The sequence below is a fragment of the Gigantopelta aegis genome, chromosome 8 (assembly GCF_016097555.1).
Source record: "Gigantopelta aegis isolate Gae_Host chromosome 8, Gae_host_genome, whole genome shotgun sequence".
Taxonomy (NCBI): Eukaryota; Metazoa; Mollusca; class Gastropoda; order Neomphalida; family Peltospiridae; genus Gigantopelta; species Gigantopelta aegis.
In genome coordinates, this window is record NC_054706.1 from 10,234,393 (window position 1) to 10,252,080 (window position 17,688).

General features: G+C 38.8%; 1 protein-coding gene across 1 annotated transcript in view; it reads left to right on the forward strand.

The window, feature by feature from the left end:
- Positions 1-2,400: 2,400 nt before the first annotated feature.
- Positions 2,401-17,688, forward strand: part of LOC121379459 — a 62,951-nt gene continuing 47,663 nt past the window's right edge. Inside the window, exon 1 of the mRNA XM_041508101.1 lies at positions 2,401-2,529. Coding sequence (XP_041364035.1) covers positions 2,472-2,529 — 58 coding nt within the window. The 5' untranslated portion in view covers positions 2,401-2,471. The remainder of the gene's footprint in view (positions 2,530-17,688) is intronic.

Consider the following 17,688-nt stretch of genomic DNA (forward strand, 5'->3'; position numbering starts at 1 on the left):
AGTCATTAATATACTGAGTCAAATTAAAAACTTCACAATCTAAAATTTGAATAAAGTCAATGAATGTTGAAAGCAGGTATTTTTCAGGAATAAATATTGTAATGGCAATGTCTACACTCCATTTGAAGCCCATCGCAGCCCACGTGACCCACAGTACCATTGAGGCAAACGTGGTTTTGCGCGTGCCACTGGTCATGTGACTACAATATCACACGTGTTTTCATCGTTACTTGCTCACAGTAGTCTGACACAACGACAAAATACATTAAAACGATATTTGTTACGACCTGTTTCGATGCCACGCCTCACAAATGTGCAGCATGAACGTGCCGTCGGCATGTTGCACGCGAGAACGTCAGTAGCTGACATTGCTAGGGCGTTGGGTTGCAGTCGACGGACACGAGTACAACATACGGGAACAACACCTGATCGCCCCCGACTGCGCACTCTCAGGAACCCTCCACAGGCTTTGCAGGAACTTGGTGCCTCATTAGTGGAACATTGGCGTCGTATCCCTAATACAGCCTTTACACGCACCAGGCAGTCAATGAGGAGGCGTTGCCTTGCAGTTGTGAGTACACATGGAGGGCATACGCGCTACTGAACCTGTGATTTCATCAGACGACCCTGCTTGTGAATTACCATTTTGACTGACTGTGATTTTGACGAATGAATGAATGAGTGTTTAACGACACCCCAGCACGAAAATACATCGGCTATTGGGTGTCAAACTATGGTAAATGCGACAACAATGTGTTGATCAACATCAATATAAAAATTCAAGATTTAAATAAAAACAGTGTAAAGAACTGGGCAAAAATACAAATATCACAGACAGATACCGACTTTTACTCAAAATTTCAATCTGTGCTGTATTGGCCATTCTGAAAGAGAATGTTACACCCCTGCACCACGGTGAGGTTACAGCACGCGCAGGGGTGTGATTTTGACAAATGCTGTGGGCGCATCGAGCCGATGTTTGACTCAACATTTATTCCTATTCTTTCTTTGGACGTCATACAATAAAAAAAAAAATCTTATTTAACACGTTCTTCTGTCATAGTTGCTAATTAGCCAAGATGAAACGGTTGTGAAGCTTTTAATTTGATTCAGTATAATTCTAAACGACAGAAAAGCTAATGGTATTCAAGCTGAATAATTTTAAATAAAACTAAATTAATAGTTGAGTTTATTTTGTTGATCAGTATATACTGAGTCTGCCTATAAACGTTTGTTTTGTTTAATGATACCACTAGAACATATTGATTTATTAATCATCGGCTATTGGATGTCAAACATTTGGTAATTTTGACATATTATAGTCTTAGAGACAAAGTATGGGTCCACCGTGGAAATCAGCACCACTACATTTTAAAATTAGTAGCAATCGATATTTTATATGCACCATACTACAGACAGGATAGGAAAGTGGTGGTGCACTGGCTGGAAAGAGAAATGTCCGAATGGGCCCACAGGCGGGGCTCGATCCCAGACCGATCGCGCATCAAGCAAGCGCTTTACCACTTGGCCGTGGTAAGAGATAACCTGTCTGTTGGATTGTCACAGAGAGAGAGAGAGAGAGAGAGAGAGAGAGAGAGAGAGAGAGAGAGGAGAGAGAGAGAGACAGACAGACAGACAGACAGACAGACAGACAGACAGACAGACAGAGAGAGAGAGAGAGAGACAGAGAGAGACAGAGAGAGACAGAGACAGACAGAGACAGAAACAGACAGACAGACAGACAGAGAAAGAAATATAAGACAGACAGACAGAGAGAGACAGAGAGAGAGAGGTGGGGGAGAGACAGACGGGTATATGCACATACATAGTATATATTTTCTCTTGCGTGCTGATTTCCACGGTGGACCCATACTTTGTCTCTCTGTCTCTCTTTGTCTCTGTCTCTCTCTGTGTCTCTTTGTCTGTCTGTGTGTGTGTGTGTCTCTCTCTCTCTCTCTCTCTCTCTCTCTCTCTCTCTCTCTCTCTCTCTCTCTCTCTCTCGCTCTCTCTCTCTCTCTATCCAGTTAATTTTAAAATATGCTTAGTTGTCATTAAAACATCTCTTTCCTGTCCGTTAGTTTTGCTATTATCCATGTTATTGATTACACTGGGACAATTCTCTCGTTTTACGTCACATGTCCCAGACTGTGAACACTTGTCAAGTAAGTATCAGTGGCTCCATTGTGACCAACAGACCAACTCGTGCGGGCTCTGTCATGTGGATCACTGTTGAAACTACGAATATGACATGTATTGATCAACGCATTGTTTCTACTTAAATTTTTAATATCACCAATAGATCAAGTTTGTTTGTCACGCTGTTATAGACATTTTACCCTTTTTTATAATTTTCTTTGGAACTTGATTAATCCACACAAAGGAAAAGAGACGCAAAGCTGTTGTGTTGTGTTTCGGATCTCAGTCTGTCGAATACTGTTTGTCTCGAAGGATGTTCGGCTCGACACAGTAAAATGTTTTCCAAGAACAGTTTTATGCTGTTAGCTGTGGGCATCCTCCTACTGAATAAAGGTAAGGGCATTGCATTGGGTTGGGGGTAGAGGGTGTTTGATACAATCATGGTTTCTCAGTGTCACAAACCAATAAATTCAGTTAATTGAAAAATGAAAATAAAATCATTTATGTCACCTTCTAAAATAAGGTGTTTTCGTGCATAGTTAAGGACATTCCTGAGATAATTTGAAAGAGGTGAGGGTGGCAGACTCTCTCTCTCTCTCTCTCTCTCTCTCTCTCTCTCTCTCTCTCTCTCTCTCTCTCCCTCTCTCTCCTCTCTCTCTCTCTCTCTCTCTCTGTGTGTGTGTGTGTGTGTGTGTGTGTGTGTGTGTGTGTGTGTGTATATATCTCCTCTCTCTCGCAAGAACTTAGAAACATCTTTTAACACTAAATAATAAAATGTTTATATATTTTTGTCTAAAACTGATTATTTTTTTCTTTTGTCGAAGTACGTAAAATATATTCTCAATGTATAGTCATCTAAAAGTATGTCCAGCCCACAACAACATATACGTTTCAAATCTTATCTCGAGATAAGTACTTGCGTATACCACTGATATCTAACTAACTGTGAGTCCAATATTATTAAAACCATCGTACATCCTGAGTAGTCCGGTATTTTCAAAATCATCATGCATCCAGGGGATTCATACGATATATATCTTAGAATAGAAAAGTCCAGTATTATCAAAATTATCAGACATAATGAGGATTCAGCAAGATTATTCATTTAAAAAATATAATATTATCGAAACCATCATACACTTTGGGAATTCAGTAAGATGTATTTCTTTAAAAAGTCCAATATTATAAACATTATTCAGTAAGATATATTCCAGTATTATTCAAATCATCATACACCATGGGCATTCAGTAAGATATATTTATTTAAAAGTCCAATTTATTACAATAATTCATACATCCTGTGGATTCAGTCAGTAAGAAATATTTGTTACAATTGTCCAATATTATCAAAATCATCAGACAACCTGGGGATTCAGTAACAAGTATTTCTTACAAACGTCCAATATCAAAATCATCAGACAACCTGGGGATTCAGTAACAAGTATTTCTTACAAACGTCCAATATCAAAATCATCAGACAACCTGGGGATTCAGTAACAAGTATTTCTTACACACGTCCAATATCAAAATCATCAGACAACCTGGGGATTCAGTAACAAGTATTTCTTACACACGTCCAATATCAAAATGATCAGACTACCTGGGGATTCAGTAACAAGTATTTCTTACAAACGTCCAATATCAAAATGATCATGTATCCTCAGAATGTATACGATATATTTCTGGCAAAAGTTTAATATTATCAAAAAAAGTAAAGTTTGTTTTATTTAATGACGCCACCAGAGCACATTAAACGTGTTTCTGATGGTTCTAATATTTGTACTAGATTAAATTTCATTTTATTTTCTAAAATAATTTTGTTTCGTTCGTACGAAATTATTTGAAGACAAAATCCAGTGTGGGCTTCTTACAAATATTAAGACGACCAGAAACACATTGAATATACAGACACTGATATTCTAAACAATTTTTTTTTTTTTAATATGTATGTTTGATCGTAGAAATAGTTTGTTAGTCGGAAGCATCTTGCATGCAAACTCAGGAATGTCCCTTTAATGATTTGTTGGGGTGGGGGGGGGGGGGGTGCTGTGGTGGTTTTTGTCGTTCGTTGTTTTTTTGTTTGTTTTTTGGGGGGTTGGGGGGGATGGGTTGTGTTGGGGTTTTTTGTTGGTTGTTTGTTTGTTTGTTGTTGGGGTTTTTATTGTGTGTAGTTGATGTTGATGTTGTTATTGCTGTTGTTGTTGTTGTTGTTGTTCTTGTTTTTGGGGTGGGTTTAAACATTAAAGAATGGAGAGTATTACATGAAACTTGTACTTATTTATGATGCAAACACTAATATTTCAGTTTGTGAATACTTTTACATATATATTTATTGATTTAAAACCAAAAAAAACACGACGGCAAGCATTCAGCAAAAAGTCTGGTATGTGTAGAGTGTTTGACGCGACGCGGGCAAAGAACGCGGAATACGGGCGTATCAAAAATCCACTCGTTGGTTACCAGTAGCGACGCAACTACATACGCGTCGAGGTTTTTGTAAGAAACATATTTTCTTCATATTTGGGGGAGGGGGGTGAGTGTGTAATTAAAAGGCAAACCAAATAATTTTAAACAATCTAGTGGTTAGACCGTCGTCTCAAAAGCTGAAAGGTTACCATTTCATCAATGTTTTCAACCTAGAACTAGGGACTTGGTGGGCAGTACACTGTTTATAGAAAAGGTGTGATATCATGACAGTGTTCTTGAATTGCAAAATGGTAGATTTGGGGTTTTGAAAATTATCTGTGAACCGTGATTAAAATACCCTGAATTTTACATGGACGTGTAGCCGATGTATATCGAAAATAAAACAAAACAAAACAAGTAGCTGGGGTAATAAATAAAATAACAAACTCGATACCAGTTATTATCAAATTTATGTCCCGAGTGAAATATATTTCGCTTGTCACGAGCTTTTGCGAGTGACAAGTGAACATTATTTCACGAGGGACATACATTTTATAATAACTGGTAACTCGTTTATTATCCTCAATTTAGTGGCCATTTAACTGCCAGTATATGATGCTACAAAAATGGACAAGGCAATTTTGTTACCAGTCTGTCATTCATATGTGTCTTAAAACTGTCCGAAATGACGACAGTTACTAGTACATTGAGTGGAAATGTTTCTAATGACGACGTAAGGATGTAATGTACTGGGTAGTGACAGTATTCCCGTAGAAGAAACACCTTACAGCAATTCGTGAAAATAATCATTACCGATGCCCTTTCGACTCTGCCTTGTGCGGAGGTACGATTTTGATCAAGAAAACAGCTTTGTCGTTAAGATTCTATTTAAAACAACAACATAGTAAACTTTATAAATAAAGGAATGGAATTTATGTTTAAATATATTTCTAAATTTTAATGATAAAGTTGTTCCTGAACATTGTTGTGTGATGTAAATATGGAGCTTAAGTGCTTCCTGCAATAAACAGAATTGTCAGTCACAACCTCTTTTTTAACTTGAGTAAATATGGACTTTTATCATCTGTGATAGACCACTAACATCAATTCTCCACTTGCCTCATTAAAATAACTGAGTGACTAGAATAAACAGGTATGTCGGTTCCAGCATATATGGCAAAGTATTGTAAAATCAAGAATATTTTAAGTTCAAGATGGCGATTTTCGTGATATTCACGAGCGCATTCGTGCTTCAAACGTTATTTTGCTTATAAAATAAAAAAAGACATTTAAATATTTTTTATAAACAAGTTTCACGGAACTAAAAATACGTAAAACGAGAACAAATTGATTGCTGTGCAGTTTTCACCTCTTTTTCACTAATCCCAATTATATTGTGTTCCAATTAACTTCATTTGTATTTTACAGTACCATAAACGTATATAGGTGCAGGTAGGTGGCATGTGTATCAATTTCGATATTTGGTTCTTCTGATAAAGTCAAACTTTACTGTCTCGAAATTACAATACTCGAGGGTATATTTTTCAACTTATATTGTGTAATTCTATTCCCTATGCAGACTGTTTTCAACAGTTTTATTGTAGTTATCGATAACAAATATAAAATAATCCGTTAATGAAATTAATGAGAATAAGCAATCTCGACCTTTATATATTTTACGTTGATCATATTGAATTTAATATGCGTTGCCTAGCTACTGCTAATATTTTGCACTTTTGACTGTCAGTGAACATATAACTAATATTGTACTGCATTAACTTCTGCAGGATATTCAGTCTCTTACTTGTCCGCATGTGTAACTAATATTAAAATGATAACAACATTCGCAGGGCACCAATTGAATTGCTGAGAGAAGCTATTTGAAATGGGGAACGCTCTATAGTCCAAAGGTTCCATGGCCCAAAGGCTCAATAGTCCGAGGACTACTAAACCTATGGTTAGGGTTAGGGTTGAACCTTCGAACCATTGGAAATAGGGTGTTTATTTTAGCGTCATACATTCTTTATAATTAATTTAAATATTCTCTTCGCTCCAAAAATTATTTGAATGATATTTCTGTAAACTACAGTTCTTGTTAATCTGAAATGACAATCAGGATGGGTTAGTTTGTCAGTTTCATTGACATGTTAGATGTTTGCAATTAGTTTTTCGGCTGACCATGAATTAACATTGAGTTACATATTTAATATAAAATATCCTTATTAATAAATATCTATTAAATAGTTTGTTGCTGTTTGTGGGTCTTTACTTTATTTTATTTTATTTTATTTTATTTTTATTTTTATTTTAGTTTATTTTATAGTTTTATTTGTTTGTTTGTTTTGGGTGGGGGTCTTTTTTCTTCTTTTTTTAGGAGGGGGGTTGTATAAGTTTTTTATTAGTAGTTGTTTTGTTTTGTTTTGTGGGTTTTGTTTTGTTTTGTGGGTTTTGGTTTGTGGGGGGGGGGGGGTGTTTGTTTTTTGTGGGTTTTGTTTTGTGAGGGGGGTGTTTTGTTTTGTTTTGTGGGTTTTGGTTTGGGTTGGGGGGGTTGTTTTGTTTTGTTTTGTGTTTTGGTTTTGTGTGGGGGGTTTGTTTTGTTTTGGAAGGTGGCGGGGCAGTATTAGTTTTTGTTTATGCTACAGTAACTTTTGGACATGTTATACACCGAAATGTTCAATAAACTTGTTGCGATTCCAATGTGGCCGACTAGCAATCCAGTCTGCGAAACGTCTGTTGGTCAACACCACTAGAGCACGTTGATTTATCAATCATCAACAGTTGGATGTGAAACATTTGGTAATTTTGATATATAGTTTTAGAGAGGACACCTGCTAAATTGTTTCGTTAGTAGCAAAGGATAATATATATGTACAGCCCCACAGATAGGATAGCATATATCACGACTTTTGATATACCAGTCGTGGCGCACTAGCTGGAACGAGAAGTAGCCCAATGGGACCACCGATGAGGATCGATCTTAGACCGACCACGCATTAAGCGAGCGCTTCACTACTGGTTACGTCCCTGTAATAGCTTCTGACTGCTCAACTAATAAAAATGAAATAATATAGTTTTAATCATCTTATTAAAGAGGTTTACATGTCTGCCTTGTTATAGGTTTTAAGTCAGTTGTATTGCCCTGAGACTGACTATATTAGCACAAAATAGTATTGTGTCGTGCTCGCATCGGTCATACATACTTAACCCATTCATTTATCTTGAAGCAGGATCCTCCACCTCAGTTTGAGCACAGTCAGTGTATTCTGACGGTGCGCCACATTTTGGTGGAGTGTAAGCATCTGAAGGAAACTAGAAAAGATATAATATTTGGACAACGAAATGTGATGGAATCTTCTTCTATTACAATTTCTTCGAGATACTGATTTTTATTATAAATTTTAATTTTACCTATCTGTGATATTTGTAATTTTCGCACAGTTCTTTACGCTGTGTTTTTATTTAATTCTTGAATTTTTATATTGCTGTAGATCATCACTTTATTTGTTTATACCGGCCTCGGTAGCGTCGTGGTTAGGCCATCGGTCTACATGCTGGTAGGTACTGGGTTCGGATCCCAGTCAAGGCATGGGATTTTTAATCCAGATACCGACTCCAAACCCTGAGTGAGTGATCCTCAAGGCTCAATGGGTAGGTGTAAACCACTTGCACCGACCAGTGATCCATAACTGGTTCAACAAAGGTCATGGTTTGTGCTATCCTGCTTGTGGGAAGTGCAAATAAAAGATCCCTTGCTGCCTGTCGTAAAAGAGTAGCCTATGTGGTGACAGCGGTTTCCTCTAAAAACAGTGTCAGAATGACCATATGTTTGACGTCCAATAGCTGATGATAAGATAAAAAACAACAATGTGCTCTAGTAGCGTCGTTAAGTAAAAAATATATATATTTGTTTATTTTACCATAGCTGATGTATTTTTCGTGCTGTGGTATCGTTAAACATCTATTCTATTCTATTCTATTCTATATTAGCACAAGGCAAAGTCGGCAAAACGGCAAATACAGTGAGAGAACTTATAACAACATCTACAGGAACATTCATTCATTCATTTCAACTTATTTTCGTGCTTATATCCAATTAAGGTTCAAGCACAGAGTACTGGGCACACACTTCAGCTATCTGGGCTGTCTGCCCAGAACAGATGATTAGCGGTTAGTGGTTAGTGAGAGTTAAGTTGGTGTAGTGGTCTTACACCTACCCATTGAATCGTTAAACTCGCACTAGGTACCGGAATATTGAAATTAACATTCATAGTTGCTGATATTTGGGGATTAAATATTGTGTGTCTGAAATCATAGTTTGAAAAAGTAAATCCTAGGAATTACTTTTTGGAGACCATGAAAGAAAATAACACACTCACCCAAAGCAATAACCAAACACAAAATAAAGAAACCAAGGACACACAAAAACATTTTCAAATATATATACGCATGTACGCGCTCACTGTAGCATCCAAATCATACTTATTGTATACATTAACGGCTTCTTTGTTCGTTGTACATGACAATGATGGTTTTCGCTTTCTACACCAGAAATATATTTGATAATTTTCACAATACGTTTCACTTCATATCTCTTTAGAACTGGTATCTGAACTGGCTCGTATCGCAGCATTGTGTTCCATGACAAACGACAAATACCTCTGGGGAAGGTCAAGGGGAAATATACTGGACATGGTTATTGATTGTAAACCAACAGCCGCAATGCATAAATAATAAACATGACACTAAAGTTAGCACCCAAAACAACCTTTACTATTTTCATTAAATGTTAAATGAAAATACATTGTGACAGTTTATTTTCTGAACCTGGTTACGGCAGATCTATTGCTCTCTTGGCACTCCGCACTATTTTCTGTTGATGTAATTTTTTTAAATGGCAAGTAAAAACAAGTTGTATTGCTGTTTTGCTTATTAAAGAAAAGAATTTGATAATGCAACAAGCTGCAAATTACAATTTAGAAATTCTATCCGGTATTTAAATTAATGTACGAATGTTTTAACGTGTGACAGCCCCATTCTCAGTTTTCTTCTTTTTGACTGATGCAAGGTGACGCACTATCACCCTTTTTGTTGTCTGTGTTTTGGGAACTGAGCCAATTGTGGGAATTTGTAAGTTTATAAAATATGTTTTATTATTATTATGCCCTGTAGATTATCAGGGTGTTTGAAAGGTTCAAATGGATTTCTGTAAAAACAAAAAAAACAACAACAAACAAACAAACAACAACTTTGCATGTTAAAGGAAGATTAACAGATGCAATAGTGTTAACATAAGTTGAAAGACTGCTGTATTATATTCAATGGAATATGAAACAATATCAGTGACATAGTCTTGCTATTTTGTGACACATGGTGTTATTTGATTAATTGGGTTGTCACCATGTCTGTGTATGTCTGTTTGTCTGTCTGTTTGTCTGTCTGTGTTTGTCTATGTATATCTGTGTTTGTCTGTCTGTGTCTCCCCTGCCTACTTGTGATCGTGTATTCAGTGTTCAAAACTTGCACCTATTTATTTTATCTACCCACAAGATAACTTTATAACTTGCAATCCTAAAAAATAAGCCAAATTTGTCGCTTAGGGTAGTTTAATAAATGATATCAGCACCACACTAAGCAAGAGTGGTGGGATCAATAATCTATTGAACAAGAATCTAATTTGATAAAACATGCGTCAAGAAGAATTTAGCCGTATTTAGGTTCTCACTTGCTGTAATAGGTTGCTACAAACTGTGCAGAGATAGAGTCAATGTTGGGATGAATAAGTGTTTAACGACACCCCAGCTCGAACAATACATCGGTTGTTGGGTGTGAAACGCAATGTTGGAAGTAACAAAAACCTATGGTAGTCGGTTCTGGACTAACCACTCCCAGCAAGTTATCATGTTTCACCCGTTTGATCACCCCCAAACTTTTTTTTTCTATAGTTTTACACTGTGCTTTAATTAACCTCATGATTTTGTATACTGATGTTGTTCGTCACTTAATTTTTGCATTTACCATAGTCTGACACCCAATAGCAGATGAGTTTTTCATGATGGATTGTCGTTCAATATCCATTCATTTGACATCCAATAGCCGATGATTAATAATGTGATCTAGTGGTGTCGTTAAACAAAACAAACTTTGTTTTTCATTCTTTCATTTTGTTTTTCTATAGTCATCGCAAAATAGTTATCTGCCATCAATACCGAATCTCGGCATCAACTTACCTTTTTTCGGGGGGGGGGGGGGGGGGGGGGGGGGGGACGTGCATTTGTGCAGGTAAAACATTCATCATTTTGAACTGAGCATTGCGCATAGCTGATGTTAACTATAATCATTTTGCAGCCATAGTAAATTAATGGTGGAAAACACTTTATAAGAGTAGATTGCTTTGTAAGTACTTTTTTATGTATCGGTTTTATTGTTTATTCATATATAATTCTGTGATACTACAGAAAGACCAACGCATAAAAGCTATCAAATGGCACTGTTGTTTGTTACTGCCCATTAGGACAGTAAATCAATTGATTTATTCTGAAAATGGATACCTATATGGAAAATTAATAATTGTTCGTGCTCTCGTGTTTACGGTATGATCTCTCGGTTTAGCGACGATCGATATGCAATGCACAAAATGTATCAATATTCTAAGTTTTGCAATGAAAAAACCCGAATGTTTGATTAAGGGCCCCCATCACATTTTAAGGCTATCTGGCTGGCTGATTTGTTGGGTGGTTGGCTTATTTTCTCCTAAGCACGGTTTGATAAGTGGATGTGTATGTTTTAAGTTACAAAACATATTTTTTTAATAAAATAGTCAGGGCTGTAGGAAATTCTGACAAAAAAGTTAAAGTTTGATTTGTTCATTGACACCGGATGGAACGAGTATTATGGAATGACAAATAAAAACTCGTTGCACTGGCGTAAAAAGTGCGGTGGCAAGAGGGGCATATGCCCCCCCCCCCCCCCCCCCCCCACACACACACACACACTTTCCATGATGCAGTGGAAGAAGCGATGGTTTATACTTACATTCATTCACACACACACACACACACACACACACACACACACACACACACACACACACACACAATACAGATACATATACATATATATATAGTCACATGACCTTCCGTAAATAGTGATATTGCTCTGAGACGGTTCCACCAGTCCGATCAAAACTGATATTGCCCTGGAAGATTTAACCAATGAAAATAAAGATTAGACAAAATTATATCCAATTAATAGCGGTTATATAGCGTCAGACATATGATCAAGGACCACACAGATTTTGAGAGGAAACCCACTGTCGCCACTACATGGGCTACTCTTTCCGATTAGCAGCAAGGGATCTTTTATTTGCGCTTCCCACAGGCAGGATAGCACAAACCATGGACTTTGTTGAACCAGTTATGGATCACTGGTCGGTGCAAGTGGTTTACACCTACCCATTGAGCCTTGCGGAGCACTCACTCAGGATATGGAGTCGGTATCTGGATTAAAAATCCCATGCCTCGACTGGGATCCGAACCCAGTACCTACCAGCCTGTAGACCGATGGCCTAACCACGATGCCACCGAGGCCGGTTATATAACAAATAAGGGGCGGGACGTAGCCCAGTGATAAAGCGTTCGCTTGTTGCGCGGTTGGTCTAGGATCGATCCTCGTCGGCGGCCCATTGGTCTATTTCTCGTTTGAGCCAGTGCACCACGGTTGGTACATCAAAGGCCGTGGTATGTGCTTTCCTGTCTGAAGGATGGTGCATATAAAAGATCCCTTGCTACTAATGGAAAAATGTAGCGGGTTTCCTCTTTGAGAATATATATCAAAATTATCAAATGTTTTGCATCCAATAGCCGATGGGGTGTCGTTAAACATCTTTTCTATACTAATAGCGATGATTAATAAATCAATGTGCTCTAGTGGTGTCGTTAAACAATACAAACTTTAAAATAACAAATAAATGTTTTCATTAATATGGGGGGGGGGGAGGGGGTGACATTTCGGATGTTACTTAAATTAATATGTTTTAAATCGTTATTTAGTTTAGCAGTGTTACATAATTCATAACTGCATGGTACAACGACGGAATAAATGGAATATTTAAAAGTACGTAGTGTCAGTTGACAGGATTTGAACCTACTGTAGCGATTCGCACGGCATTTAACAGCCCGCGACTTCTCGGTAGCGCAGTGGTTAAGCCATCAGACTACAGACTGGTAGGTACATGGTTCGCAGCCTTGTACCGGCTCCAGCCAAGAGCGAGTTCTTAAGGACCCAACGGGTAGGTGTAAGGCCACTACCCCCTCTTCTCTCTCACTAAACACTAACTAACCAACTAACAACTAACCCACTGTCCTCGACAGACAGCCCAGATAGCTGAGGTGTGTGCCCAGGACAGCGTGCTTGAACCTTAATTGTATATAAGCACGAAAATAAGTTGAAATGTAATGAATGTTGGTTAATTGTTAGTTTTTAGTGAGGGAGAATTTGAAATAGTAGCTTTACATTTTCTCATTGAGCTGTTAAAAGTTCAACTCTGGTGGATAGGAACCCCTGACACCGGTATATGACACCGGTACCTACACGTCTTAGTGCCGCTGGCTTGAAGCACCACGCCACCGAGGCACACCTGGACACACATCTCAGCTCTCTGGGCCGCCCGTCGAGGTCCGTGACATATGAGACAGCTATTATTGATATTTCAAAGGGAATGGCTCGAAATAGTTGAGCGTCTGAGTATCTCCTATGGGAGTAATGCTCGGACTCCTTGTCCTGATTTTAGGCAGGTCGGTAAAACGATCGTCTGGGTCGTAGAATCGAACCGCCAAGACGGACGCATTGGGGGTTTTTTTTCCCTCCCGCCCCAGTGCCCACAACTAGATATCAAAGACCCGTGGTATGTGCTGCTCTGTCAGTGGTAAGGTGTATATAAAGGACACCTTGCTGCTAATCTATAAATGTAGCGGGTTTCGGAATTATCAAGTCTTTGAAATCCATTAGCAGATGTGCTCTAGTGGTGTTGTTATGTTGACCGCAGTAATAGTTTGGGTGTTGTTGGGTTATTAGGTTGTCAATTTTTAGGAAATTTGTTTGCATCGTTTACTGTTTTGTGTATTTCAATCCATGGTGATATCGATTTATTATTCTTCGTTAGTCTTCTATCGTTACGCTTGTTGCTCAGGGTTTTTGTGTGCATAATGTTAGATAAATGTCAAATGTAATCGTTAATTTTTTTAACCGTAATAAAATTGTGTGATCCAGTGATATAACCAGGATGCGGTTCTCAAACATGTACGGTCGCTCTGAACTTTATGAGTTTCTTATTTAGTCATAGTATTTTTGTTTTATTTTTGTAGTCCATGAAGACAACACTGGTTGATCTATTTTGAACACAACACTATTAGAGTGAAAAATATATTATATTAATTCAAATAACTATATATACTACTCAAAAGAATTTAAGGGTCAGACGATATTTTCGACATTATTTTCTGAATGTCAGTTATATTAGCTAGACCATAATGTCACGCATGGTATTGTTCCATTTTGACGAAAGTGGGTCTAAGCCACCCATAAATGAATTAAAATCCACTGTCATTGACACTGTCGACTAGTTCTAATGGCGAAAACATGCTTACATTTGCACGTAAATTAGGGCGAAAGCGAAAGGTTTGCTAAGTGCCCATAACTTGCTTTTTCATAAAGGGCTTCATTTGCACGCTTTGCACGTGCATTCCATGTCCCCAATGCTGAATTTCCGTATAATTGGAGCTTGCGTTCGTGTACGGTGCACACTCCAAATTCGACAATGGTACGACTTCAACTGACTATCGAAGATCGAGGAAGGGCTATTGCTTGGCTTCAGGATGGCAATACGCAAAGAAATGTTGGCCGACTGTGGCAACGGTACCAAGCAACGAATTCTGTTCGAAATCGTCCACGTTCGGGAAGACCCCGAAGCACTACAAATAGAGAGGACCGCTACATCACCAATATGGCTGTACGTCAACGCACAACCACTGCACGCCGATTACGTGACAATCTGCGGACTGCGACTGGAACTCGAGTGTCTGATCAAACCATACGCAATCGTCTGAGAGCCAATAATCTACGCTGCCGTCGCCAGGCTGTTCGACCACCACTCCTACCACGTCACAGAACGGCCAGACGTCACTGGTGCACGCTTCATCTGCGGTGGCAACGTGTTCAGTGGGGTCGAGTGATGTTCACTGATGAGTCCAGGTTTAGTCTCCAGTTCAACGACGGTCGGGTCCGTGTCTACAGACGTCCTGGGGAGCGCTTCGCTGACGTTAACGTTAGACAACGTCACCGGTTCGGTGGTGGCAGTGTCATGGTGTGGGGCGGCATCTCTATCCACCACAGGACCCCCCTCTATGTGGTGGATGGCAATCTGAATGGAATCCGCTATCTGAATGAGATTATCCGGCCGTTGGTTCTCCCAGGCCTTCAGCAGATTGGCGGCGGGGCAGTTCTGCAGGATGACAATGCCAGACCCCACCGCGCCAGGGTGGTAACGGACTTTCTCAGACAACAAGGTATCGCCAGGATGGATTGGCCAGCATATTCGCCTGACTTGGCCCCAATAGAGAACGCCTGGGACGAATTAGGCAGGAGAGTTCGGGATAACCATGCCCCTCCGGCCAACCTTCATGGTCTGGGTCAACTTCTTATGGCAGAGTGGCAGACCATTCCCCAAGAGTTCTTCAGACGTCTGATCAACAGCATGAGGCAACGATGTGTCGAGTGTATTCGCGCCAGGGGTGGATTCACACACTATTAAACGAATGTTCTAATGTGTAAAATCCATGTTTGACAACCTTCAACTTTGACAGCATGTCATGTGACTTTCTTGTATACAGTGACGTTTATTTGTGGTTTTTTGTAAATATGGAACAATAAATAAAAAATTTGGTGTAGTTTACATCATCAATCTAATACACTCTGAAACTTATTTGGTTATAAATGTTTGACCCTTAAATTCTTTTGAGTAGTAGTATATATATATATATATATATATATATATATAGAGAGAGAGAGAGAGAGAGAGAGAGAGAGAGAGAGAGAGAGAGAGAGAGAGAGAGAGAGAGAGAGAGAGAGAGAGAGAGATACATACATATATATATACATATATAGTTGTTTATAACCTGTCTAACTTTCGCCTTTTACTTCGTTTATTTCTTTTATTTCTTCTTTCTCCTTCTTGTTCCTGTTCTCTTTCTCCTCCTCCTCCTCCTCCTAGTTCTCCTTCTGTATCTTCTTTGTCCTTGCCATCTTCTTTTTATTATTTATATTGGTATTCTTATTCTTCTTCATCCTCATCATCTTCTTTTTATTCATTCCTTTATTTCAATATAATTTTTTTTTTTTTTTAAACACGGATCGATCTATTTCTAAAATACTGGATCGAGTTACAATGAAACAAATATATATTTTACGACAGCCTTAACAACATTCTAATTTAATTCCCGTTTCAAACGGCACCCACCAATCTAGATGTGTTTTAATACAATTTGTTCGCGCTTTCATGTTGTATTAATTCTATTCCATTCCCGAAGACACCTATTGAAATTCAATAGTATGACAAACACGTTTCCTTTCATTTGTATCCGACACGATTCAAACAATAATATACGCATATGTTTTATGAATGTTCTGCTCTTAGGAAAATGAAAACTACCACGTTCATCGAATTTGTTCTTGTAGTCTCCATCAATATTTAAAGTTTTCGCTCGCTGATTCACTAATTGTGTCCCGCTTGGATGCTATTCAGAAAAGTATACCATAGATAGTATTTCATCAATATTAGACGTGCAGGAGTTATTTTCACATCCACTCTAAAAGCGTTAAACAATAATGGTGATCTCTGTCGCTGCACCAGTGAAACGAAACTGGAGTCCATTGTTTTCTTTGTATTTAATTTTAATTGTGTATTTTGAAATGGCTTTAGGGTCGCGTACCGAGTTATGGAACTGCAAGGACAGGAATGGTTGTTTTATGACATCTATTTGGCGTAAGACGATGCCAATCGTTACATCAGCCAGAAATTCATCTATTCGCCTTCTTGTGTAGAGGGAGGGGGACATGTATTATCTTTAAGAGTTTGGAGTCAGTGCCCGCAACCTTCCAACCCCGCTTCCAACGCCTGTGCCAAGATGGCTATTTTGACTCTTTAAGAGTGAGGGGCTGGACGTAGCGCAGTGGAAAGGCGCTCGCTCGATGCGCGGTCGGTGTGGCATCGATCCCCGACGATAGGCCCATTGGGCTATTTCTCGTCCCAGCCAGTGCATCATGACTGATATATCAAAGGCCGTGGTATGTACTACCCTGTCTGTGGGATGGTGCATATAAAAGATCCCTTGCTGCTAATCGAAAAGAGTAGTCCATGAAGTGGCAACAGCGGGTTTCCTATCTCAATATCTGTGTGGTCCTTAACCATATGTCTGACGCCATATAACCGTAAATAAAATGTGTTGAGTGGCGTCGTTAAATAACACATTTCTTTCTTTGGTGGCAGCAGGTTTCCTCTCTCAATATTTGTGTGGTTCTTAACCATATGTCTAACGCCATATAACCGTAAATAAAATGTCTTGAGTGCGTCGTTAAATAAAACATTTCTTTCTTTCTCTAGAACTGCGCGGTTGGTCTAGGGTCGATCCCCGTCGATGGGCCCATTGGGGTATTTATCGTTCTAGCCAGGCACGACGACTGGCATATCAAAGGTCGTCATATGTGATACCATGTCTGTGGGATGGTACATTTAAAAGATCCTTGCTACTAACGGAAAATGTAGGCTTTCTCTCTAAGAATATGTGTCAACAATATCAAATATATGACGTCCCATAGCCGATAATTAATAAACCAATGGAATCTAGTGGTGTCGTTCAACAAAACAAACTTTAACTAAAACTTTGCTTAATAATTTACAGATGAAACTCGATTTCGCCAGGGCGGGACGTAACCTAGTGATAAAGCGCTCGCTTGATGCGCGGTCGTTTTGGGATCGATCCACGTCGGTGGGCCCATTTGGCTGTTTCTCGTTTTAACTAGTGTTCCACGACTGGTGTATCAAAGGTCGTGGTATGTGCTATCCTGTTTGTGGGATGGTGCATATAAAATATC